Source organism: Odocoileus virginianus, chromosome 2, assembly GCF_023699985.2.
Source record: "Odocoileus virginianus isolate 20LAN1187 ecotype Illinois chromosome 2, Ovbor_1.2, whole genome shotgun sequence".
NCBI lineage: Eukaryota > Metazoa > Chordata > Mammalia > Artiodactyla > Cervidae > Odocoileus > Odocoileus virginianus.
Window position 1 is genome coordinate 96,946,240 of NC_069675.1, and position 25,929 is coordinate 96,972,168.

Genomic DNA, 25,929 nt, shown 5'->3' on the forward strand with positions numbered 1-25,929 from the left:
GAAAGTGAATAGGAACTAGAGCCTCCTGATGAATGTGAAAGAGGGGAATGAAAAAGCTGGCTTAAAACTCAACATTCAAAAAACTAAGATCATGGCATCCAGTCCCATCCCTTCATGGCAAATAGATGTGGAAACAGTGAGAGACTTTATATTTTGGGCTCCAAAGTCACTGCAGATGGTGACTGCAGCCATGAAATTAAAAGATGCATACTCCTTGGAAGAAAAGCTATGACCAACCTAGACAGCATATTAAAAAGCAGGGACATCACTTTGCCAACAAAGGTCTGTCTAGTCAAAGCTATGGTTTTTCCAGTGGTCATGTATGGATGTGAGAGTTGGACTATAAAGAAAGCTGAGCACCGAAGAGTTGACGCTTTTAAACTGTGGTGTTGGAGAAGACTCTTGAGAGTTCCTTGGACTGCAAGGAGATCAAATCAATCAATCCTAAAGTAAATCAGTCCTGAATATTCATTGGAAGAACTGATGCTGAAGCTGAAACTCCAATACTTTGGCCACCTGATGCGAAGAACTGACTCATTGGAAAAGACCCTGATGTTGGAAAAGATTGAAGGCGGGAGGAGAAGGGAGTGACAGAGGATGAGGTGGTTGAATGGCATCACTGACTTGAGTCTGAGCATGGACCGAGTCTGAGCAAGCTCTGGGAGTTGGTGATGGGCAGGGAAGCCTGGCGTGCTGCAGTCCAAGGGGTTGCAGAGTCGGACACGACTGAGCGTCTGAACGGAACTGGATTATTCACATCTGCATTCAATCACGCCTTTATTTCTTGCTTTAAAAAATCTCTCCCTTGGGACTTGCCTGGTGGTCCAGAAGATAAGAACCTGCTTGCCAATTCAGGGGACACAGGATCAATCCCTGGTCTAGGAAGATTCCATATGACGCACAGCAACTAGGCCCGGGCACCACAACTATTGAGCCCATGCTCCTCAACAAGAGAAGCCTCCACAATGAGAAGCCCGTGCATCGCAGCTATAGAGTAGCTCCCACTCTCTAACTAGAGAAAGCCCTTTCACAGCAACAAAGACCCAGTGCAACCAAAAATAAAATAATGAAAAAAAAAAGCTCTCCCTTGACCCTGCTACCCTCAACAACTACCCTGTCTTTGCTCTGCCTTGTAGCCAAAGCCCTCAGGGAGCTGCTCGCGCCCACTGTGTCTGCGTCCTCTCTGGCCCTTCTCTCTCACATCTCCTTTCACCTCCAGCACCGCCCTGAAACTGGCCCCAGTCTCCAGTGAGCACCATGGCCCTGAGTCCCGTGCTCAAGTCTCGGTCCTTACGTGACTTGCCCCAGTGAGCACTGTCAGCCCTCGTCCTCTGCCCCGACACTGTCTGCACCCGGTTCCCAGGACAACACAGTCTCCGAGCCTCCTCCTGCCTCACCGCAGGGCCTTGCTCATCACCCCAAACTCCTGATTCTGGGGTGCCTCAGGGCTCAGTCCCTGGTTTTTTCTCTAACTCACTTCCTCGGTAATCTCTCTCATCCAGTCTCAAAAGTCAAAGACCCAAAAAGGCCCAGATTTGTTTTCTGAAATCCAGACTCCAACACTCAACCTGCCTAGTGACCACCTCTTTTAGGTCTCTAAGAGGCATGCCAAACTCAACCTGTGCCAAACACAACTCCCGACCCCTTCCCCAACCCCCGGGTCCTCATCTGCTCCTCGGCCCTCCTCCATATATAAGACACAATGCTCAGACAAAAACACTTCTTCTTCTCTCACACCCGACACGTCACCCCTGAGCAAGTCCCACTGGCTCTCCCTTCAAACCCCATCACCCACAAGGCTCTGCTTTTCCCTGACCTCGGTCTCGCCGGCCCCTCCCAAGCCCGCTCCAGCCACGCGGGCCTCGCGCCTCGTCGGCCCAGGCCCTCTGCACCGGCCCCTGGTTCTCGAGAGCACACGCCCACCGGGCGCAGCCCGCCCCCCCTCCAGCCTCTGCAACACCACCAGGCCCTCTCCCAGTCCGGCAGCCCCCCGGCCTTCTTTCTGTGATGCCTGGCATCTAACAGATTATATACACTTTACTGTTCATATTAAACTATACACTTCAGAAGCCAATGATGTCTTAATTTTTCATTAGATGTCTCTTGTGCCTAGAATAGTGCCTGACACAGGAGCCATTCAACGAATGTTTGTTGAGTGAATGGAAGTCTGTCAATCAATGAATGAGTATAGAAACTGTGGGATGTTTTTACTATAGTGCCCCATTTCATGGTAAAGGAAAGCCATTTAAGGCCTCCATGTTCAAAGTACCAAGTTCTTCAAACCTTCCACGCTCTCTCTCATTGTATTTTCATAGATAAAGACCTGACTGGTGTGATAGGTTAGAAAACAGAAGTTTCAGCTTAAGTAATCTCAATTTTTAAAATGAGGCTGTTGGAGGGTGATATTTAAGTCCTTTCTCTGGCTTGAAATGTGAATAGTTCTGGTGACTGACAAGTGACCTGCTTCTGAGTTCCCCAGTAATAATGACATCAGAGAGCACCAAGCCAAAAAGACCCCGCAGATCAGGGGTTAGCACACTCCTGCGGCAGCCCGAATCCTGTCAGCCTCTTGGCTGCATGTTCCTTGTATATAGCCTGCAAGGCAAGAATGGTTTTCCCATCTGCCATAAAATGGTTTCACCTTAGCTGGTCATAGAAGTACCTACATAACAATCTCGATTTTGCCACTTGCCCTGCAAAGCCTACAATATTCACTACCCGGTTCTTTAAATTTACCCACTCCTGACAAAGACGAGCTATCCTGGGGCAAATTCCTCAGCTGCAGACCACAAAGTCCCCAGACACAGGGACCTAGGTATTTCAGCAAGATGTGACTTCCAAAACTAAGTGCCCTAACATAACTGCCAAAAGGTAATTAGAGATAAAGTGGCCAGTGGCCACTGCTATTATCTTAAATACTGGTAACACCCTCCATGTGGCTGGAGAAGAAACAGCCAAAAACGGAAATGTATTTTACGCATGTTCCCAGGGTAAAGCATATCCTAAAACCAATGGCTAGGGGTAGATATTGTTCTAAATTTGGAAATATCTGATGACAAAGCGAAGTTTCCTTCCCTTTTCTTATCCACACCCAAAACAACACCCCATGTTTCTCATGAGAAAAATTCCATCACACTTATGGCTTCCATTTCCTACATTTGATCTTTCACTTAACAACAACAACAAAAGATTAATGGAAGCCCATAATGTATCCAGATCTCTTAGTATCAAATCTGGCATACAAGAAGCTATCAGCGTTACTGTAATATTATGCCCAATGTTATTACTGTATTATCATTACATCCATTATTGTATCACGTTATATACTTTGTATATGGTAGATACAATATATAACATATTATATACACAATGTATTGAACATATATTCTGTAACATGTAAATACATTTTATGAATACAAAATATATAATCATTATATATACAATATGCTGTATCATTATATATCTTTAGTACATACATTATATCACTGTTACATTACTATCCTAACACTAAGCCACAAAGTAGTTGCAAGACTTCAGACAAGTCACTTCACTTTTTCTCCCTCTTTTTTTGGCTGCACCTTGCACCATGGGAACTCTCAGTTCCTCAACCAGAGATCGAACCGTGCCCCTGCCCTGGGAGCACTGCATCTTAACCACTGGACGGCCAGGTGAGTCCCACTTCACTTCTTTACAAGCCTCGATTTCTTCACTGGCAAAATTAGGGAGTCATTTTAGAGTTTTACCACTCTTTTCTAGCCCAAGACTAATTCCAAAAGCATGCTAAATAACCTTTGCTTTGAAAACTTCTCCTGCCCGGAAGCCTGCGCATGGTCACACCCAATCACGACTTGGAACCCCACAATGAATGGGCGTGGACATCATCTTTGTCCATCACAGTAATATCCTGATGTTCTGCACTTGTTGACCCAAACTACCCTTGCAGGAAGGTTTGAAGCAAGTAGTCTAACAGCATATCTATTTTAATAACAATTGGGCTGGTGCCCAATCATGTAGGAGCATTTGGGGAATAATGGTAACGAATCGCCCCCCAACAGGAACCGGAAAGAGGAAGAGTTGGTCCTTCGTCACCCTGCCGAACAGCAAGTGTCACACTGACGATGCTAGCGTATCACTTCTGGGCTCACTCTGTCCCTTTCATGTGAGGAAATCAAAAGTGTTTAATAATCACTGCTCCCTGGGAGGCAAAAGACAAAAAGCTGTGATGGTAAATGAGAATCCCTGAAATCTTATGCCTTTGCTCTGTGAAACTCAACACTTAAATGAGACTGAGCCAAGTCCAATACAAAAGTCCACGGGAAAACAGAAATTTGAAACAAAAATAGATTCTTAGTCTGATAACGGCTTTTGAACTTCCCATCCCCTTCTTTGAGCCCCTTGCCTGCATCATGGTGGCATTAGTAAAACCAGTTTAAGTTTTACAAGGAAAACAATTTCAAAATGACAATACTCAACGCGGATGTGCTTGTGGCTATCTGATAAATTTATGCATAGCTCATGAAAATATTAACAGATACATGTCTTTTGGAAAAACAACATGGCACTAGCCCATGGCAGGTTCCTGTACTGGGAACTTTACCTTGAGAACTCATGCTAAGGAGCTCATCCAGCAAATCACAAACATATGAATACAGCTGCTTATTATTACCTTACCTCTTAGAGCAAAAAGAGGAAACAATTTCAATATCCAGCAGCCGGTGCATGATCTAATAAGTTATGGAGGAGCAATGTGATAGAATGGCACAGTCCTTATGGTAGCTCTGAAGACCATGTATGAAAAACATGCATGTGAGTGCAGCAGCTCTGGAAAAGATGACCAGTAAACAGCTCGTCCTTCGGCTCACCTACCAGCTTTCAGGCCCTTTAGATCCAGACACGCAAGATGCATTTTCCTCTTGGCATTTTGCCAATTTTTTTCCAATTTCTTCTTTAATAACATAACATATTTTCACCTAAGATAAAATGTAATTTCCCTGTACATAACTTAAAAATAACAATAATAAACTCTTACTGCATGTATACTACGTGTCTGGTACTGTTCTAATTATTTTACATGCATAAACCCCTTGATCCTCACCCCATGAGGTAGGTACTATCTACAAATGAGAAAACTGAGGCCCAAGAGTTAAGGAACTTGCCGACCATCAGTCAGCTAGAAGTGGGAGACCAAGGCATCAACCCTGGCACCTGGGCTCAAGTGTACAGGCTCTTAACCACTTTGCAAAAGTGGAAAAAGACATTTCAACATTATTCAGGATGGCAAAATGGATTCTCCTGGTTAGTAACATATTCCAGTTAACTAGGAACAGCTCAACTATGCCCAGTCCTGCAGTAACTACTTTCAGAGAAATTCAGCACGATACCACAGCACCCATGCCTTCTACAGGCACTGAACACCAGGGGAGCTCGCAGACGCGGACAGTAGGGATCGGTGCGGGTGGTCACTGATTCACAGCTCACCAGGCACCTCTGAGATCATCTGGCATGTGATCCCTTCAACCGAGGAAAGGAAGTGGGTAGTTAGCCAAGCTCCCACTGCTAGCCGGCCTGTGTAAAACCGGGGTTCGCTCTATTACGCAACATGTGATAACAAGAATGACTACGATTCATTAAGTGCCTGAGTATGTTAAGGGCTATGACCCCTTTACATGAATTATCTCATTTAATTGTACACAACAGTCCTTCGAGGCATGCGTTATTATTAATGTCATACAGAAATTAGGAAACAGGTTGGGATATGTAAAGTCGTGTGGCTGGCCTCTCTCAGCGGGAGGCCCTGAGCGGGGTGCCGGGAGCGCATCACCCAGCCCTGCATGTTCTGGAGCATGTTCCGGAGCATGGCAGCCCCCCAAAGCGGTGGAGTGAGGGCAGACAACGGATGGGGGTGGTGGTGGGGTGGGGAAGGAGGCTGGCTCCAGCTGCAGCCAGAAAAGCCATCAATGGTAATGATCTGGCACAAAACTAGCCAGCTTGGGACAAGCTTGTAGAGGCAAGTCTAAACACCGCTGCTGAGTGGAATCCAGACAATTATAAATCTGCCCCTGTGGCAGAGGAACCAGAGAGCGTGCTGAGTTTATGCAAATCCGTGACTCCCCACCCCGGCCAGGCACCTCCTCCTTCTCGGGGCTGCAAAGCCCACAGGCACCCCAGCCTGGGAAGGACACTTTTTATAGTCAGCGCTTCCACTGAGGGTGTTCGTTTCACTTGCTCACACCCAGCTGTGTACAAACATGCAAATCATTAATATTTCCACTTGCCACGGCAGTGTGGCCTCGCACTGGGGGGCTTCTGAGGGAGATAATTCAGTGTGCTGCTACAGCCACAGCATTTAATTCCCCAGGAAAGGTCTGCTCATGCTGCATTCCCCAAAGCCAGAATACCCACTGTCAGCCACCCTTCAGGTTATTCCTGGGGGGGGGGGGGGAGGACCAGAAGAAACAGGGAAGTCTTCTGAGAGCAGGGGATAGCAGGTATATTTTAGAGAAGTTCAGTGCAGCTCTAGGCCAAAGGTTTCCCCGGGTGTCTGGGTCAAGAATCAACAACCAAACGCTGACTAAATGATTTAAGTACCTTTAGTGAAGCGATTTTTTTGCAGTGTGAACAATTGTTGATAAATTTAGTTCATGAATTCAGAACTGCTGTGGGATACAGGAGGTTGTACCTGTTTTCATCCCCCGATGACTCTACTTTGGGCAGAGAACTGCCAAGCGGAAGGCCAGCACCAGTAGCATCCACCACGCACCAGGAACCAGGCAGCGCCCTTCACACCCCAGGTACACCTGTGGCAGAACCGGGAGCCAGGCAGCACTCAGCTTGGTCACCGAGAGCCATACGCTGGGTGAGTGTGGAGGGCAGAGCCACGACCCCGACAGACAGCCCTCAGGTTTTTAATCAGGTCATGCAGTAACCAGAATTCACTTGTTCAAGGTCAGACAGCCAGACAGGGCAGAGCTCTGGGTGATTGGACCACGTAGGATCATAGAAGCTACTGCCTTATCCCATCTCCCATCCTATATTTTTGGGCAGAGACCTGCTAGAACTCACCATGATAATACAAATGATTCCAATTTATCAATGACGCCAAGCATTTGTTAGTGTAAAAACCAAAAAAAGGCTGTATTGTCTCTTTCTTAAGTCTTGGGTTTTGTGAGCTGTAACAAAAACTAGGATTGTAAGAGTCAGAGTATAACGTTGGTCCCTTCAAAGGGTCTACGTCTCACACTGTTTAAAATCATTAGAGAGACATTACTGCGTGTAAAATGCTCTTTTAGGGTGACAGCAAGCAGAGACAGTGAGATTCACATTTTTCAAACTAGTATTCTGTCACCTCAGTTTTTTAACCTCCCAGATCTACAACATGGGAGCAGAAACATATATGATCTAAAAGGGAGATAATGATTTCCTTTAAATGTCCCTTCAGAATTTATTCTGGATCTGACCTTCCTAATCACGACTGTCCGGCTCAGGTTAAAGTCTGCCACGGCAGGTCAACAGACAGGCTGGACAGCAGTCAGAGGCAGCCAGGGCTGTTGCAGTCGCCCGCAGCAACCACACGCGAGGACAAGACCCAGTTTCACTTGCCCCTAAAGCAAGGCACTGATTCCACAGTGCCTGCCCTCCAGCCTGGAGCCATCAAGTCATTCCCTGTGATTTCATGTTCGTGCTGAGCCTGGACTTCAGATCAGGCCCAGGGTGGTGACGGGGATTCACGATATCATTCCTGAACACTGTTCTGAAATTCCTGTTTCAAAACATCAACGGCCTTTACTGACAAGCTGTGAAGAACAGATAAACTCCACACCCCTGTTATTGTGGGTCCTTGGCAGAGCATCCATAGATGTTGGATCAGAGAATAAACTGTAGGTACGGGGTCTCCCGTGTGCAAACCAAATCCTTGCACTGGCAGAGACGTGCCCCTGGTCTGCAGGATCTGTGAAGACCCAGAAATCAGTGGCAGTTAATTGTTCTTTTTACCCCCAATTCACTGTGGATTCTGAAATCCCTGCCACCAGCCCCTCTCATTTACATTTCTGAACACAACTGAACAACACAACACAACAGCTTTCACTTTTGTCTGTAAGCCCAGCTGCTTCCAGTGGAAATATCAAGAAGCTTTCATTCATACGCTTTCCTAAGGAAAACCAGAGACAACTTGAACGTAAGTAAAATGTTAAATTCCTGTTATAACACTGGTGATTTGTGTTATTGGATCATGTGGCTTTTCTTCTCAGTAGCTGGAGACACCAGCCCACACAGCAGCGACAGACAGTGCTGCATCCCAGCCCACATGTGAATAACCATGTCTGCCAAGAGTCATTCTTTTGAAGGACAAAGTATTATGACATAAAAAGCAACTGCTTTTTTAAAAAAATGTTTCTCTCCCCCAAGTGAGTAAAGTACATTAAAGAAAATATAACAAATCTAATATATTCATTACCTGGATTCTAACAGTTGTTAAAATGATCCTATTTTTCTTACTTATATGCAAGTGTTCACTCACTCACCTGAACCATTTTAGAGTAAAATTATATCCAGTATAACCCTTTCCTCCTAAATACTTCAGCATGATGACACCCAAGTGGACCTTCTCCTACATGACTCATTACCACCATCACACAGTGGTTGTAGCAACAGTTCCCAAATACCATCTACCACTCAGTTCATATTCAAATTTCCTGGCCTGTCCCTCAAATGTCTTTCATCGTTTTTTTATTCAAAGCAGGATTTGATAAAGGACCAGAAAGGAGTACCTTTTCCAAACTAACTTGTTGACTGATAGAAACTTAGAGGGGGAATGGTAAGTTAGCATCCCACCGACTTTTTTCAAGAAGGAAAAAAAAAAAATTGCCCATAACCTGACCACAAAAGACAACTATTACTGACAGTTCCATGTGTTTTCTCCCAGTTTATTTTTTCTGCTCATGAACACACACCTGTGGTCAAACTGTCTTGCTACAGGTCAGGTGCTACCTCCCTCCTTTTTTAGCAAGTGGAGGTAAGAGAGTCCATACCTGATGGAGCCCTGTGGGCACTACCTTTGGTATTTTGGTGCCTGCTGGGTCTGCGAACTGCTGGTCTGCTATGTTAATAACAGTGAAAAAGGGCAGCACGTGCCCTGGGACCCTGCTCGCGGGTCCTCCAGCTCCAGGCACACCACAGCACACTGCTGTGTGGTCCCTCCGGCTTCTTCCTTCTCAGAGTTAACATCAATACAAGCCTGAGTGACACGGAGGTAATGGTAATAGGTGCTTCTATCCTGTATCGTGGACATCGAGGATAGACAAATACAAGGTGTCTTTTTTTTTTTTTTAAATAGGAGGTACTTTGAACTCTTTGGAAGGAGGTGCTACATAGTTAAAAGCTATTATTAACATTCTCTAAACCAAACTGTCACTAAAAATGCAAACTCCTGGGTATCAAAATTTTTCTTTGGGACATTTTTTAAAGCTGAAAAATTTCAACCAGCGACATGTGCTGCATTAAATAAAAATATCTCAACGTGAACTAAGTTCTCAGCCAAGTCAGGCCATCACAGAGCTGCAAATCATTTCACTCCTTAGCAGAACTGTCCATTTTCTTTAAACTATGCTGAGCTGGAAGCAGGGTCTGATCTGAAGGTGCCCCCCCCCACCAAGCAGGCTCAGGTCTGGTTTATACCGAAGTACCCTCACAGAAGGCGGCCGGACCCTTCTTCCAGGACAGAGCACAGGGTCTTCTTACCTTGCTTCCAGGGACACAGGTGGCTTCGTCTCAGGGGCTTCTGTTTTTCAATAGCATTGCCCATTCTAAATAAAGCCAGAGGATCACAGAGCCCTTCCAAGTCCAAGTGTCTTTGCTGAAGAGCAAACGTGGACCAAGTCACCAGCTGGACGGGGATTCATCTCTCAGACATCCCCATCACCCAGCGGCGAGCCCGTGCAAGAAAAACTTGAACTCTGCTCTGAAAGGTCTTTGCCTCCTGCCTCTCAAACTCTCTTCACTTCCAGGGAGGAAATCAGAATACAAGGCTTGTTACCGCCCTGGCGGTGGGTCTCCAGACCCGTCTATTCTAGGAGCTCCTCCTCGGCCTTCCTGACACTCCAATACTCATCGGCACAGCAGCAGCCTCGGAGACTGAACTTCATTTCCAAACTCCATCATCGCTGCTTTTCCTTGGGGGAGGAGTGGGAAATCACATGATCAAGAAGCTGAAAGCTAAAAATAGACCAGTTTGGGGGTGTGCCACAAGAAACACTGTCACAGAGACCCCAGGGTCACACCTTCTTTTTAAGGTTCTAGCCCTTAGACCAGTTTGCATCAGAGGACAAGTTCCATTGGCGAAAACAAACTAACTTCATTATGACTGTGTTTCCAAGGGGAAAAGTAAGCAAACATCAAAATGCAAGCTGCACTTCAATTTCCAAAGAAGAGCTCGGAGGACAAACAGGAGTTTGCAACCTCGTCCACTCTACATTGGAATTAACCTTTCTGGAGAAAACGCTGCACCACCTAACTCTGAACAACAGATTTCCTGGAAGAAAGGGTTTGAAATCATACACTTTTTTGTGGGGGAAAAAATTAAAGAAAAAAAAAAATGTCAAGGTACACAGAAAGATTTCACTGAGATCCCAGAGCCTGAGGGTAGAAAAGCTCTTCAGGAATCTCTGAAGTGGGGAGACTGACCGAGGCCCCACGCCAGGGGCCAGATTCTGCCCTGCCCACCGAGCACAGCAGTCGGTTTCCTCATCCGTTAGCTGCGCAGAATGCCACAGTCCCACCTCCTCGGCTGTGATGAGGACCAAATCAGACAGGCACTTAGGAGTCCCCTTGGGAAATCATTACCACCATCAGGTCACACAGTTTGACTGTGAAACCACAGTAGGTTGGAAGGCAGATATCTGGCTCCAGCCAATTTGGCCAAAGGCACGCAATCAAAGGGACTGGAGGGTAGGATTGGGGAGCCAGAGTAAAATTTAAAGACAAAAAAAGGCCCACGGAGCCAAAGAGACGGCATCTAAGTGGCACTCGGTGCGCTAGGGCTTCCATGCTCAGCATGCTGCACCACTGCCGGGGCCATGACCAGGGCTCCACGCCGGCCACAGCCCCTTCCGAGGGAGCAAGAGAGAATCCTGCTGGCGTACGCAGGACCAAAGAAGCCAAATCCAGATCGCTACAGGAGCCTGAGGTTCCGATTCCCATCTACCAAGAATGAAGTCATTTCCACATGATCATGGCTCTAGAGTCCAGACTTCTCAAAGCCAACAGCACATGTCCATTCCACCCTCGCAGGGACCGGGCGGGAAGGAGAGTGGGCGCTTCAGGGCCGGCACTGCCACTCGCCAACCTCACACTGCACACGGAGCACTCCTTCCAGTCAAACCACAACCACGAACCAGGAGAGTGCAGACCCGAGCCCCAGCTGCCCGGAGGGCCACGACACCCGGGCGCGACTCAAACACCCACAGCATACCCAGCCCCCATGGTCATCAGTGACTGCCCCACCCTTCTGACACATTCTGAAGGACCCTCAGTTTCCTTCCCCAAACCGTAATAACTGTCCTTAGGCCAGTGTTCAGTGCCAGATATGTCCGACCTCATTTCTTCCACAAGACATTTAGTTCAATTTATCTATAGAAGCACAATAGATCAAAGACGTTCTACTTCCGAACCCACATCCTAATGTCTCTTTTCACCTAAAGAAAGTTTTAACGTATCAGATGCTCTGCACACAGTGCTGCCCAGCACCAGCGAGTACCTGGACACGGGAGATGCCTGATGACCGATGAACAGACGGGCAGACAGGAGGGCTAAACAAATGCAGCCTTCTCCCCCGCCCCAACAAATACATCCTACACTGGGTTAGCCAGAGCTTCTAATCCACAAACAAACTCTCCTTCCGGCAAGAGCCAGGGCGCGGGCCTACCAGAGTACAGTTCCATCTGCCTTCACCACGCCTCAGCTCAGGCCAAGTCCTCGACGGGGAGTGTCACTCACATCTTTTTCATCCCCGTTAGACTGGAGAGCCCCTGACGTCAGGACCTGACTGGGTCTAGGTCAGTTCCCCACGAGCCGGTGTGCGCCCAGGACAGCAGGTCACCGGTGGAAGCTGGGCTCGAGGCCGACTCTGCCACGTCTGAGCTAGGGGCTGGCGCGTTCAAACCGTGAGGAAAAGACCCCCAGCTCCAGACAGCTGAGTTACTGCCGAACCTTCCAAAGCACCTGCAGATGTCCTTGAGAGCAGCTCTGAAGGGAGGACCCTGTGGGTCAGCTGCGTCTCAGGTAACCGCGGCCTCCCAAAAGGATTCCCTGTGAACTGCAAGGGGGCTGGGGACAGGGAAAGATGAATCCGACAGCCTTTTCTTAGAAAGCATCTCCAGGACTTGTCCCAGGAAGGGCAAGCGACCCTCTAACCCACACCTCAGGGGGCCAGGGGGCTCTAGAAGGGAAGCGCCGCCCGAATGGCGAGCACACGGCCAGCCTCCCGGCCTCCCTGTCCTGCACCAGCGCCCTGAGGACGCCGCGGAGGTGAGGCTGCCGTCAGAGGCTCCAGGTGACTCCCTGAAGCATGACTACCGCAAGCCCCAAGTCGCCGACAAAACCCTCTCCTCCTGAGAGCTTGCGGGGGGCGGGGCGGGGGGGGCAGAGGGGGGTCAGGGCACTGCCCTCAGAGACACAGCCAGATCCAGACCCCAGAATCTTCACTTTTGGCCAGCAACCTGCCACCTCTCTGTCCTGACCATAGCGGGGAGGCAGGGAAGGAGCAGGAAACACTGGCTTTGGAGGAGAGCTGGCCCAATCTGGATCTCTAGCTGGGCACCTCCCAGCTGGGTGACTTTGAGACGGGAGCTTGACCTCCCTGGACCTGATTTCTTCATATGGAAAATATGCACTAGCAGACTGCCTACTTCACAGGGCAGTCTAAAGCTTCAACATAGTATTCTAAAGGTGCCTGGCACACTTAAATAGTTACTGGGTTTAATATTCTTTTATTATCTATGAATATCCAACTTTAGAGACAATACATTAAAGAAAAATTATTTGCCATTATGAGGGATATTTTCCTTCTGTATCAATAAAATTCGCTGCAACATTCTGGTAAACAACCTACTCCCTTAGCGCAAATAGAGTTTCACTTACAAACATTTGTATCATCAGAATAATGCAGGCAACATAAGCTGGGGAGGTAGCATTGCCTTTGTTGACGTCTGAAGTGTTTTACACTCGTCTCCTCAATGCAGGGATTCCCTGGTGACTCAGTGGTAAAGAACCCGTCTGCCAAGCAGGAAGCATGGCTTCGATCCCTGGGTTGAGAAGATACCCTGGAGAAGGGAATGGCAACCAGCTCCAGTATTCTTGTCTGGGAAACCACATGGACAGAGAAGCCTGGCCACAGCCCATGGGGTGGCAAAAAGAGCTGGACGTGACTTAGGGACCAAACAACAATAACAACATCCTCGAGGCAAGGTGCAACTGGAATCAGAAGAAACCTGCGTCAGGGAGTCCTGCACGGCACCGCCCACTGCTCAAGAGAGAGAGGCCTGCCACGGCTGTCATGCACAACCCCCACGCCACGGGCAGGAGGAGGAAGCCGGGCTCGCCAGCGGGCGCCCAGAAGCTGACGTGTAGCTTTGTGCATGGAATTTGTCTGCTGGGAGGAAAGGCTGACGTTGGTTACTTCCCCTCCAGAGGAAAACACAACAATACAAGGAAGCACCGAGCGCTGTGGGAATGTTCCAAAGTGGGAGCTGCGGCTCCGTTCAGAGCGCGGACAGAGGGGAGGCCAGCCTGGAGGTCAGGCCGGCGGAGCGCCAAGGCAGAGTCTGGGAGCCAGTCTTCTGGGTGCCCTCGCCCCTGCTTTGAAGTGATGTCTCTGCCCAGCGCCACGGAAACCACTGATGGCGAAGGCGCGTCTCCATCAGTGCGTCATCGGAAACGCAGACCGGAGCTCTCTTACAACACACACATGCACACTCACAGGTCGGTCTCAGACTGTTACGGCCTGAGTGGCCTGAGACTCACCCCACAAATGGGGAGGCTCAGACAAGGCAAGTAAAGAATCACCTAGTTACCACGGTAAGCAGCACTGAGACACTCAGGGCAGGGGAAGCAAGTCTAGCAGGGCCACCTAATCTAATCTGGGCAGTCAGGGAAGGGTGAGACTGGGAGGAGGAGCTGCCCAAGCACACGGGGAAGCATGTCCTGGGCTGGAACAGCATGTGCAAAGGCCCTGTGCAGCTGGAGGTGTGCGAACTGGGGAGGTGGGTGGGTGTCAGCTGGGGCAGAGCCTTCAAGGTCCAGGGTTTCATCTCACAGGCTTCAGGGGGTGTCCAAAGTGTTGACCAACGCAGTGCATTCATTTTCCTGGGAAGAGAAGTCCTTGGCATTCATTAAAGTCTCAAAGACTTCCAAAAGGTTGAAATCCACAGAGCTACTCCAATGCTCTCATTCCAAAACAAGAAAACTCAGGTCCTCATTTTGAGGGAAAGACATCTTCCCAAGGGTTCACAGACAACCCTCATCACTGGACCTCAGGCTGGTGTTTTTCCACAGTTAGCCAGCTGCCTTACTCCGGGAGGGGCATGTCAACAACAGCAAAGTGCTAATCCTCACTGAACACGATACTGCATCCCACACAAGACGGCTTTGTTTCTGTCCAGGCAGGCCCAGAAGTAACACTTGACAGAATGAACTGTGAAGTCCTCCAGTCCATCTTTCTTGGGGTCTGACCTAACCTGCAAAATACTGGGGGCAGAACCTCCAGTTCCAAGGCAGCCCCACAATAAAGCTCCTGGGTTTTGCAGACCCTGACAGGTGGTGCTGGCTCACGAGGGAAGGGCAGTAGGGGCAGAGTCTCCCTCCGCAGCATCTAGCCCTTTAAGGAAGCTGCTGCTTGCTCGCTGTTCTTTCTGAAGTCATGACGAGCCAGGAATGAGCCTGGAGGACATGGAAGGGAGGAAGCCCACGCCCTCAACTTTATCAAATCCACCTGGAACTGAGAGAAATAAACTATTTTTTTAAGTGAACAAAAACAGTAATTTTCTCCTTGTGACTTATTTCACAATTACATGGACTACTCAAGGGAAAATCTAAGTATGTGTGGAGAACACCTCCTGAGCTTTGATGCTTCCTGGAAGACCCAAAAGAGGAAGTCACCTCCCGGAGTGACAGGCACTTGAAGCCTTTGGGAGTCCAGGCCCCCAGCTTCCTCTCCCACATCCCCTCTCAGGAGCCTCTTCTTTAGCCGCAGACTCAGTGCCCAGTGAGAACCTGCTTCTGGGAGCCTGCCTGCGCTGAGGCCCACCTCCTTCCTCTGCAGTAAAGCAGAGGAGACCGAATGGTCAACATCTGGCAGACTGTCACCGGCATCCATCAAGGGGACCCACAGTCTCTGCTGCAGCTGGAATGTGACAGGGTCAGAGAGGCACGCCCTCACTGGGGAAAGGCTCCCATCACCTTCCTCCCACCCGCGAAGCCCCCAGGATCTGTGGGCTCCTGCCCTGCACAGCGGCCCACTGGGAGATGTCACCCATCGTGGGCAGGCAGACTCAGCACGGGCGGGGCTGGCGGGAGCCACGGCAGCGGCCTCCAAGAGAGGGCCCTCCTGGGTTTAGAGAGGCGCAGCCTTCCCCACTGAGGCGGAAGCCACGCCCAGCAGGCGCTTCGGCCAACTCTGAGCGTCCTGGTGCCTCCTGAGCGCGGGGGACACAGCAGCCGACAGGAGTCCTGACAAGCGGGAAGAGCACACGGAGAAGCAGCGAAGGAACCTCACGTTAGACAGCAGAACAGAGACAGGCCCCGGGGACCTGGGAGCGGGGGCCTGCGGGGCAGGAGGGGCGTCGTCACAGTCGGCTGCGTGCTCCGAGAGAAGCCCACCACCCCCACCTGGGGCCACGTGCCCCGTGAGCGAGTGAGCGAGGGTAGGGTCGGCAGCACCAGAGCCAGGCTCCGAGCCCCGCTCTTGGCTCCCTGGGGGGCGGGCGGCGTCACTCTCATGCCTGGGGCAGGGGCGCGCCAGGCAGAGGGAGGAGCAAGCGCAGGGCCCGAGGCAGGCATGCACGTGGGATCCTCCAAAAACACCCAGGGGAGAAGCTCAGGCCGCCGAGCCGCAGGGGAGAACGGCCAGGGACAGGGGTGCGGGCAGGCCAGGGAGGACTCTGGCTTTCAGTCACAGTGCAGAGGGGAGCCACGGACGGCCTGGACCTCGCCCGGTTCGAACTAACTCACGCTCTGGCTGCTGAACAAAGACTGAAAAGCCATGGAGGGTGGGGGCGGGGCAGAAGCCAGTCAGGAGGGCACCAGGGCAGCGCTGGCTGGAGCACAAGTCAGCAGAGATGGTGAGAGCCGGGAGGCTGGGCACACCCGGGGGAAGCCCAGGGGACCCGCGGGTGGTCAGGTGTGGACGACAAGAGTCCGAGAGGACGCCGGATTTTATGGGCCTGGTCAGTTAGGCCAAAAATGTCATTATTTAGTGACTTCCCCGCGGCTGAGACTCCGCGGTCCCAACGCAGGGGGTCTGGGTTCAACCCCTGGTCAGGGAACTAGATCCCGCGTGCCAGAACTAAAGCTCCTACCTGCTGCGATGAAGACTCAGGATCCCACGTGCGACGACTAAGACCCAGCAAAGCCAAATAAACATTTAAACAAACAAAAAACCTCTTTTAAAAAATGACATTATGCACTGTCATGGATACCCTGGGAGGAGCCAGTGAGGCGGGAAGTTAAGGTGGTGAAGCACCACCTAAACTAAGCCCTGGTTTAGTTTAGACACATCAAGTCTGATGCTGACAAGACATCTAAGTGGAGATGTAAGTGGGCAGTCTGCAGGTCAGGGGACAGTTGGGGGTTGCACACGCACATTTGGGGATGACCAGTATTTAGATGGCACTTAAAGACATGGGACTAGCACAGACATAGAGAGCAAACTTATGGTTACCAAGAAGGGGAGAGGAGATAGGATGAATTGGGATATAAGGACCGACATACACAATACTATGTGTAAATAGGTTAACTAATGAGAAACTGCTGTATATATAGCTCAGGGAACTCTACTCCACCATCTGTGGTGACCTAAAAGAGAATGAAATCTAAAAAAAGGAGTGGGGATATGTATACATATGACTGATTCAGGCTTCCCTTGTGGCTCAGCTGGTAAAGAATCTGCCTGCAATGCGGGGAGACTTGGGTTCCATCCTGGGTTGGGAAGATCCCCTGGAGAAGGAAAAGGCTACCCACTCCAGTATTCTGGCCTGGAGAATTTCATGGACTATATAGTCCATAGAGTCAAAAAGAGTCAGACATGACTGAGCGACTTTCACTTTCATGACTGATTCATTCTGCTGTCAGCAATAAACTAACAACATTGTAGATTATACAATAGATAATAGATAATAGATTTAAAATAAAAATTTTAAAAAGAAAAAAAAAGACATGGGACTAAATTGCTGAGGAAGAGACTGGAGGACTCAGCCCTAGGATATTCCAAAACTGAGAGTCTGGAAGAGCAGAGAATCCAGAAAAGGAGGGCTGAAATGGATGTGTCTATGTGTAACCACAACACTTACACATTAAGACAAGTCAGAAGCTTGTTTAAAAAAAAAAAATTACCATGATGTTTTTAAAGTACTAAAGTTGACTACTGTGTGACTTTAAACAAAATTTCAGTTTTAGAGTCTGGTTCTCAAGTTCTAGATGCTTAGTTTTAAACTGTCTTGCTAATCATGGTGACAAATAAATCAAACTAATCAATTAGCTAATATCTCAGGGCACAATATATGCTGAGTGTGAGATTCATCAGAGTTTTCCTCATAGCTGCCAACCTTCTGGGCATCTTCTTGTCAGAGCTAATTAGAGCACTGCTTTTCACCTCACGAGCTGCTGGCAAAAACACACGCTGGAAGAGGAAGAACTGTGAACATCGTCCTTCTCCTGCTGTTCTCCGGCGCTAATCTTCACTCTGAGGTGTCTGTGCTGCTCACCCATTTAAAAAGGATTCGTTTCAGTACCGGGCAATGGTTTACCCTAGTTCCTCCACATGCCACCCGGGTAAGTCACGTAAACCTCAGTTTTCTCATCTGTAAAATGAAGTCACTCTCAGCTGCCCGCAGTGCCGCTAATGGGATTAAATACACACAGTACAGCTCCTGCCATCGGCGCTTATAAACTGCTCTCTGCATCCCTCCTCACCCTCCAGGAGCCACTTTTCAGGTCAGGTCCCAAGGAGCCTTTTCATTCCTCTCTGTACTTAACTTTAAGCAGTCATCCCCAAGTGCCCGCATCCCAACACCTACCCATCAGCAGCACCTGGGTGGTTCTGTCGCTCAGTCATGTCTGACTCTGTGCAACCCATGGGCTGGAACACACCAGGCTTCCCTGTCCTTCACCATCTCTTGGAGTTTGCTCAAACTCAGGTCCATTGAATCGGCGATGCCATCCAACCGTCTCATCCTCTGTCATCCCCTTCTCCTCCTGCCTTCAATCTTGCCCAGCATCAGGGTCTTTTCCAATGAGTCAGCTCTTTGCATCAGGTGGCCAAAGGATTGGAGCTTCAGCGTCAGCCCTTCCAATGAATATTCAGGGTTGATTTCCTTTAGGATTCACTGGTTTGATCTCCTTCCTGTCCAAGAGACTTTCAAGAGTTTTCTCCAACACCACAGTTCTAAAGCATCAATTCTTCAGGGCTCAGTTTCCTTTATGGTCCAACTCTCACATCCATACCTGACTACTGGAAAAACCATACCTTTGACTATACTGACCTTTGTCGGCAAAGTAATGTCTCTGCCTTCTAATACACTTGTCTAGGATCACCTCGGTACTTGTTAGAAATGCCAACTCGCAGCTCAACTCCAGAACTGCTGAAGCAGAAACCAGGGGCTAGAATGAGCACAGCAACCTCCAGGTGCCACAATCTGAGATGCACCGGAGAAGGCGGGTCACGTTCCGGGGCACCTAGCAGGTCCTCAGAACAGGGACCCCTGACCTGTCCTCAACACCTGCTAACATAACAGGCTGTAAACTACCACTCTGTCACAAACACAAACTTCCTACCTTTCTGGTTGTTTTCTTTAAACATCAACTGTAGCACTTGAATAAAAATTCTTACAAAAATTCAACCTCCATCCTCCTTTCTATGGCAACAGGGAAAAGAAAATCTCTAACTTAACCCAAGATTACCGTCCCCATGTAACTTTTTTTCCAATTCTCTCCATAAGACTTGACACAAACACTAAGATCTCTCCCCTCCATCCCAAAGAACATGAATTTAAGATCTGGTGAATCTAACTCTTCTCATAAGATAAATACATTCTGGTTGTTGTATGTACATGTTTATTGTTGCTGTTGTTTTAAAACCAAACTGTCCCAGGTTTTGATGCATCCATGAGTTGAGCGATCGGAACATAAGAAGCGGCAGATGCCCACAGGGAGAACAGGACCAAAGCCGAACTCAGCTGACCCTCCAGGGACTCTACCGCCCTGATCCCGCCCCGGAACAGGCTGTGTTTCTGAAACAGCTGTCTCACTGCAAAACCAAGACCCTCTCCAGCACAAACGTGTGGCACTCAGGAGCTGTAAATGATTCCTCCCCCAGTGTCTTCCAGATCAGAACACTTCTGAGAGTGACAGGGAGGGTGCTATTAATAACCCTGCCAGGACGGCAGGTGGAGCCGGGACGTGAGATCGTCACCCCATCTGTCACGTCGGCCTAAGCCCAGCGATCTTCCGGCTCCTTTTCCTGAGGTGTCCAGACGTCTAACTGCGAGGCGAGGCAAGAGTGATGCTTATAAGCAGAACTCTAGAGTCTGACTCTTCAAAGGCTAGACCTCGTGTGGAGGGGAGCCCTGGACAGGCTCAGTGCGGACCGGGAGAGCATGTGCCTGGCTCATGTATCACTGTGCCCCAGAATCTCTCGTCAGGAACTAAGGGCAATAGGTGCTCAAGAAAGCAGCTCAGAGACTGAATCAAGGCTTCCAGCTGTATTTCCCTGACTCTAAAAGGTATACTTCTTCATAGTTTCACATTTGGAATCAAAGTGTGTTGTCTTATAATCAACCCTGCTAATGTAATTTTATTTCCTGAGAAGTATTACTGTATTACTAGTACGTCTTACATGCATGGGTGCCATGGGATCGAAAGACGCAGTGACTGCCTATCACCCCAGATTCATAGATGCATTCACAATGCTCGTGGGACAGAGACTTGCCGTGACCATCTAAAGGCGACAACTTCCAAAGGGATGCACTGTTTCATCTAACACTACCAGCGCTTCCCTGGCCTTAAAACTCTTAAGAGACAGACTGGACTTTGCTTCTGTAGGCCATCCTCTCTCGGCCCCTCCCCCAAGTCAGTGATGCCTCCTTATGAGTGCGGCCAAGAGCCTGGAATCCCATCAAGCAGAGCTAGTGCAAATCCCATCTGTGCCGTCAACACAGTGGGTGCCAACGAGGACAGTCTCCAGGCAGAAGCTTGGATGGAGGTCCCTGCCGGGCTTGTGAGGATCTTACTAAGAGCCTTCAGTGTGTGCCAGACCACTGCACCCACCGAACTCTGGGCTCACCTCGACCTCTGCACCTCCAGGACGTCTCTCCCACTCACAGCACTGCCCTCCTCAGACCGGTGAAGGATGAAAGACGGGAACCAAAAGCTGCCACAGGGCAGCAGGGGGTAACCCCCTCGAGGAGGGCCCTTTAGGAGTCCAGCGCAGCTGAGGAGCGTCCTGTAAGGGGAGGGGGTCTACCCTGGCCAAGAAGCTTCCAGCCCCACAGAAGCCCACGTCTCACGATCACACAGGCTCGCCCAGTTATAAAAGCGGCTGCTCTCAGGAAGTCCAGAGAATCATGTCCCACAGGCACCTGTAGTTCACCTAGAGGTCCTCCCAGCCCAGATGTAATTCATTAAACCAGAGGTCATTTTTAACATGAGCACTGCTCCCTAGTATTATATCTGGCATACTGTGCCATTTAAAAAACGTTTTTAATATAACTTACTATATTTAAGATTGAATAATTATAATACAAATAAATATTAAAAAATAATTGGTATCCACAGTACTTTTTTAAACATATTGTCATAAAACTTACTGCCTTCACTATCTTTAAGTGTACAGGTCAGTGGTCAGAAGTACATGCGCACTGCTGGGCTACTATCACTACCATCCACTCACAGGACTCTCTTTGTCCTGTAAAACTGGACTTAAACACTAATTAAATGTGAAACAGTAATTCCCCATTCTCCCTTCTCCTAGCCCCTGGCAACCGCTATTCCACTTACTTTCTGTCTCAACGATTTGATTACTCTAGGTAGGCCACACAAGTGGGACTGTACAATAGTCGTCCTTCTGCGTCTGACATTTCCCTTAGCACAATGTCCTCCAGGTCCATCCATGCTGACAGGATGCCTGTCCTTTTTGAGGCTGGATAAGGTCTCACTGTGCGCACACGCATCACACTTTGCTTGTCCATCCTCTGATGATAGGCGCTCTGATAGCACCTTTTGGCTATCGTGTGAATAATGATGCTATGAAACTGGGTGTACAGATACCTTTTTGAGTCCCTTCCTTTTGGGTCTATTACTCAGAAGCAGAATTCTTGAATCATACGGTTACTCTATTTTTAATTTTTTGAGAAACTGCCACTGTTTTCCATAATGGGTGCACCATTTTACGTTCTCACCAAGAGTGCATAAGGGTTCCAATTTCTACATATCCTGGCCAAACCCTGTTATTTTCTCATGTGTTAAAGCAGACATCCTGATGGGCGTGAGGTGGTGTCTCACTGTGGTTGTGGTATACACGTCACTAATGGTTAGCAATGCTGAGTAATTTTTCATGTGTTTATTGGCCATCTGCTTATCTTCTTCTTTGGAGATGTCTGCTCAAGTTTTTAAATTAGGTTGTTTGATATTTTCTGTTTGTCAAATGCTGGAAAACAGAGCTAGTTAACCAAAGTAAATTCTATGCAGACAAATAATGATGATGTCTATGCAATGGAATACTACTCAGCTATAAAAAGGAATGAGCTAAATAAAAACAGTAACTTCATGTACCTCACAGGCAGTATGCTAAGTAAAAGAAGACAATTTCCAAAATTACATGCTGTATGACATTCCAGAAAAGACAAAACTATAAGGACAGAAAACAGACCAATGGCTGCCAGCAGTCAGAAGTGGAGGAAGGGTTTGACAACAAAAGGACAGCAAGAAGTCTTTGTCTTTTCCCCTCCTGGGGCGATGGAACTGTTCTCAATCCTGATGGTGGTGTGTGTGTGCATTCAGTCAGTCAGTCGTGTCCTTCTCTTTCTGACCCTAGGGACTGTAGCCCACCAGGCTCCTCTGTCCATGGGATTTCCCAGGTCAGAGTACTGGAGTGGGTAGCCATTTCCTCCCCTGGGGGATCTTCCAGACCAGGGATCAGACCTGTTTCCTGCGCCTCCTGCACTGCAGGTGGATTCTTTACCGCTGACTCACCGAGGTTACACAAATTTACAGATGAGTTAAAACCCAAAGAACCACAAACTCAAAAAAGGGTCAGTTTTACTATAGGTAATATTTTAAGAAATTCACATGCAGAAGGGGAAAGGGGTCTCCTTTTATCCACAGAGTCACTGTGCTAACCAGTTTACAAGCATCGTCTCATGGAATCCTTACAAAACTTCAGGGATGTATAAATACTGTCACTCGAGCCCAGGTCTGACTAAACTAGGAGAAACTAAGTCCTGATTATTCAGACACCCAAGATTCCATTTGATCTTTCCAAGATCCGGGGTGTTTGCAAAATATTATTTATCATTTAGTAGCAGCAGCAGTAGCAGGAATTCAGGGTTGACAGGACCACGTACACACGTCATCTTTCTCTCCGGGGACTGGGTCCACAGGGCACCTGGCAGATCCTTAGCGGCACTTAAGGATCTTAAAGAGCTCAAGAACCACTGCTCCATATCGAGGTCCAGGGAGGGGCTGAGGCCCGCCCCAGAGGACACGGCAGATGTGTGATAGTGTCAGGCCTGACACTCAGGCTGGCTCTCTCTCCATGGTCCCCAAGTGCCACAGCTCCAAGCAGCGCTGGTGACAGTGACTCATGTTCCCAGGATAACCTGAGTCTACAGGACTTCCCCGGCAGGAGATGCCCTGCACAGCCAGGCTGGGACCAGGCCACACAGGCCTGAAATGGAGCAGCCCAGGTTCCCAGTCCAAGTCCCAGCTGGGTCAAATATAAAAACTGCATTCTACAAGCCTGCACAATTAGCGTAATCAATAGACAGCTCCCCCAAAACAGACAAGAAAAAAAAAAGCAAGGAAAGCTCATACAGGAAAGCATGCTTCTGATCTGTGCCTTGGGTTTCTGATGAGCTCAGAGAAATAGTATTTGTAAGGTACCCTCTGACAAGCTGAGGCAGAAGCACAAATTAGTTTGGTGATGGTAATTAAATGAGAAGTTTTTTAGCTCCTGGACCGAATGGCTGGAGAAAGTGAAAAGGGTTGACTGGGCTTTAGTCTCTCTGCAAACAGCCCTGTGCCAGCTGAACTGACAAGCCTGCAAGCAGATGACACACATTCACCCTCACTTATCAGAAAGGACTGGGAGAGAACGGTTAAGGAAGCAAGCCTCAGAACAATACATCCGAATTTCCAAATCTATTTTAAACTGTGAAAATTAATCAAGGAGGAGAAACAATGGGTATGAAACCAACCCACTTGCCGATTCAAAGCAATTAGTAAGTTACCTGCACATAAGGCCCTTGAAGAGCTTGTGGGGTTTCGGCTATCACAAAACAAAGGCAACACCTTGTGACCATTTCACGTCGAGTGTTGAACAAAGATGGCCGAGTTAACCCTGAGAGTCTCCCCGACAATGAGAAACTGAGGTGGTGTCTCTGGGACGGAGCAAAAACGTGCCTGCGGATGACCAGCCCTGCTCCGGCTGAGATGAGCCGCTGCCCGCAAGCAAAGGACCATCCCTTTTAGACAGACTTGCAGACAGAAGCAGGACTTTCCTCCCCCTGCTGCAGGTGACAGGGCACCTGTGCAGCTGAAGTGAGACGCCGTCTCCTCTTCCCATACATCATCTCTTTGGAGGTCTATTACTTAGTGGTAAAAACTTATCTCCTGGAATTCAACTTTGACAGAGACAGACACAGACACATCCTGCAAGGAAATACCTGAAGAGCCAGAGAACTTCCCTCCTTCTGTGAGTGCTGAGGTCTGAACTTCACTTACCGTATGATCGTACTAAAGGAAATGGTCGTTTCAGAGCAGAAGGGGACATGGGGTAGGTACAAAACTAATGTTTATTGTGTCAAGACTCTGCTACATGCTTCATGGGCATCATCTCATTTAATCTTCTCTCAACACCATAAGGTAGACCCTGTTAGAATTTTCTTTCCCTTTTACAGATAAAGCACTGAGGCTTAGACAGGCAAAGCCACCTGCCCACAATCCCACTGTTCCGTGGAGAGCTGGGATGCGAAACTGCAGCTGGAGGACTCAGCCGAAGGCTGCACACCCCACCGCCCGCAACCGACCTGTACTGGGAGTCCGTCCTCTCATCTCCTGGGGTTGGGGGGGAGACTGAGGCTCAGAGGGCACTAATCCAGGCCACGGTGCAGACCCAGGGGCCACGAAGCAGGTCTCCTGAGCTCTAGCCCCAGGCTCATGCTGCCTCTAATATGCATGAATGTTAAGAGAAGTATGAAAGCCGAGATCAAAAGTCTCCTGCACGGAGCGCAGACCGGATCATCAGCTTCCCGAGACCGCAGATGCCCCCAGACTTCTCAGCACCCCTGGTGCTGTGGCAGGCAGCTGGATGCTGGGTGAACAGTCAGCTGGTGCTGTATGGATGGAGACGTGCTGAATGGATGGAGGGGTGAGTGAGTGGGTGACTGAGTGGGGTGGCTGAGTCTGCAGGTGGGTGGACAGAGCTACGCTGACTAAGGCCCACTTCTCACTGTTTACATCCAAAGTAGATTCCCCTGCAGTATTTTCAGCAAACCAAGCCGCCTCTATACCCCAGAGACCAGAAGCTGCTTCATAAATCTGTAGGCAGATGTGACGCCACCTTGACAGTCCTGCAGAGGAACTGGAAAGCCCCAGGGGGAATCCCAGAGCAGGTTCCAACCAAAGACAACGACAGCGCCCTCGAGCCAGCTGCCCTGCGGTGGAGGAGCAGAGAACGCAGCTCCCGGCTCCCGGGGGGCCAGGGGAGCACATGCCCTGCAGGGAAGGGAAGGACGACGAACCCACGCTCCCCAGTGAGCCCCACCTTTCCCTCAGCTCATGACCCGCCCCCCTCTCCTCAACCGTCACATGGCACAACACTTGCCACTTCTCTCTTTATAACAGACCCAATTAAATCCTACAAGGATCAGAAGGTAAAACTCTAAAGCAAACAGGAAGTAGTCAATAATTCTGAGTGGTCACTCTTCTCATCTGGGAGAAAGGCTGTTACTCTAGCACCATTTAATAATAGACAAACAAAACCTAAAACAACAGCCGAAAACCCACGAATGCCTACCAAAGGGTTCTGCAGGCTATAAGGAGCATGTTTTAGCGTGATGATGAATGGCTGCAGTGCCCTGCCACACCAGTGTCATGAAAGACCAACGACCCTAACTCACATCCCCCTCGATACTGCAGACGAGACTCACAAAGAGTCAGTGTCGGAAAGGGCGTCGAGATGGATCTGTCCTCCCCATCGGGTGACAACAGAGGCAAAGGAGGCTCAGAAAGATTAAGCCGTCTGCCCAAGGTCGCTCAGCAAGAAGGAGGGCTTCCTGCCCACCTCCCCCTGCCAGAGCTGGGGCAGGAGAGCCAGGGGAGCAGTCATCTCAAGCACCCCAAAACTGTCAGGTGGCCCTTTAAGTGCAGCAGCCTCCTCACTGGTGGAAAAGTCCCTGGAAATGTGGACGCTCATTTCGCCCCAAGTTACAACAGCCAAGAGAACGA

The 25,929-nt window shown here is 49.1% G+C and overlaps 1 protein-coding gene across 5 annotated transcripts in view; it reads right to left on the bottom strand.

Annotated features, from left to right (window-relative positions):
- The window catches only part of RAPGEF1 (Rap guanine nucleotide exchange factor 1), a 133,724-nt gene that overhangs the window by 99,618 nt on the left and 8,177 nt on the right, over positions 1 to 25,929 (bottom strand). Inside the window, exon 1 of one of the 5 annotated variants that reach the window (XM_070454840.1) lies at positions 9,739 to 10,124. The exons of the other annotated variants lie outside the window; for them this stretch is intronic. Coding sequence (XP_070310941.1) covers positions 9,739 to 9,802 — 64 coding nt within the window. The 5' untranslated portion in view covers positions 9,803 to 10,124. Of the gene's footprint in view, positions 1 to 9,738; positions 10,125 to 25,929 lie in introns of those variants that run through there. 5 annotated transcript variants of the gene reach the window in all.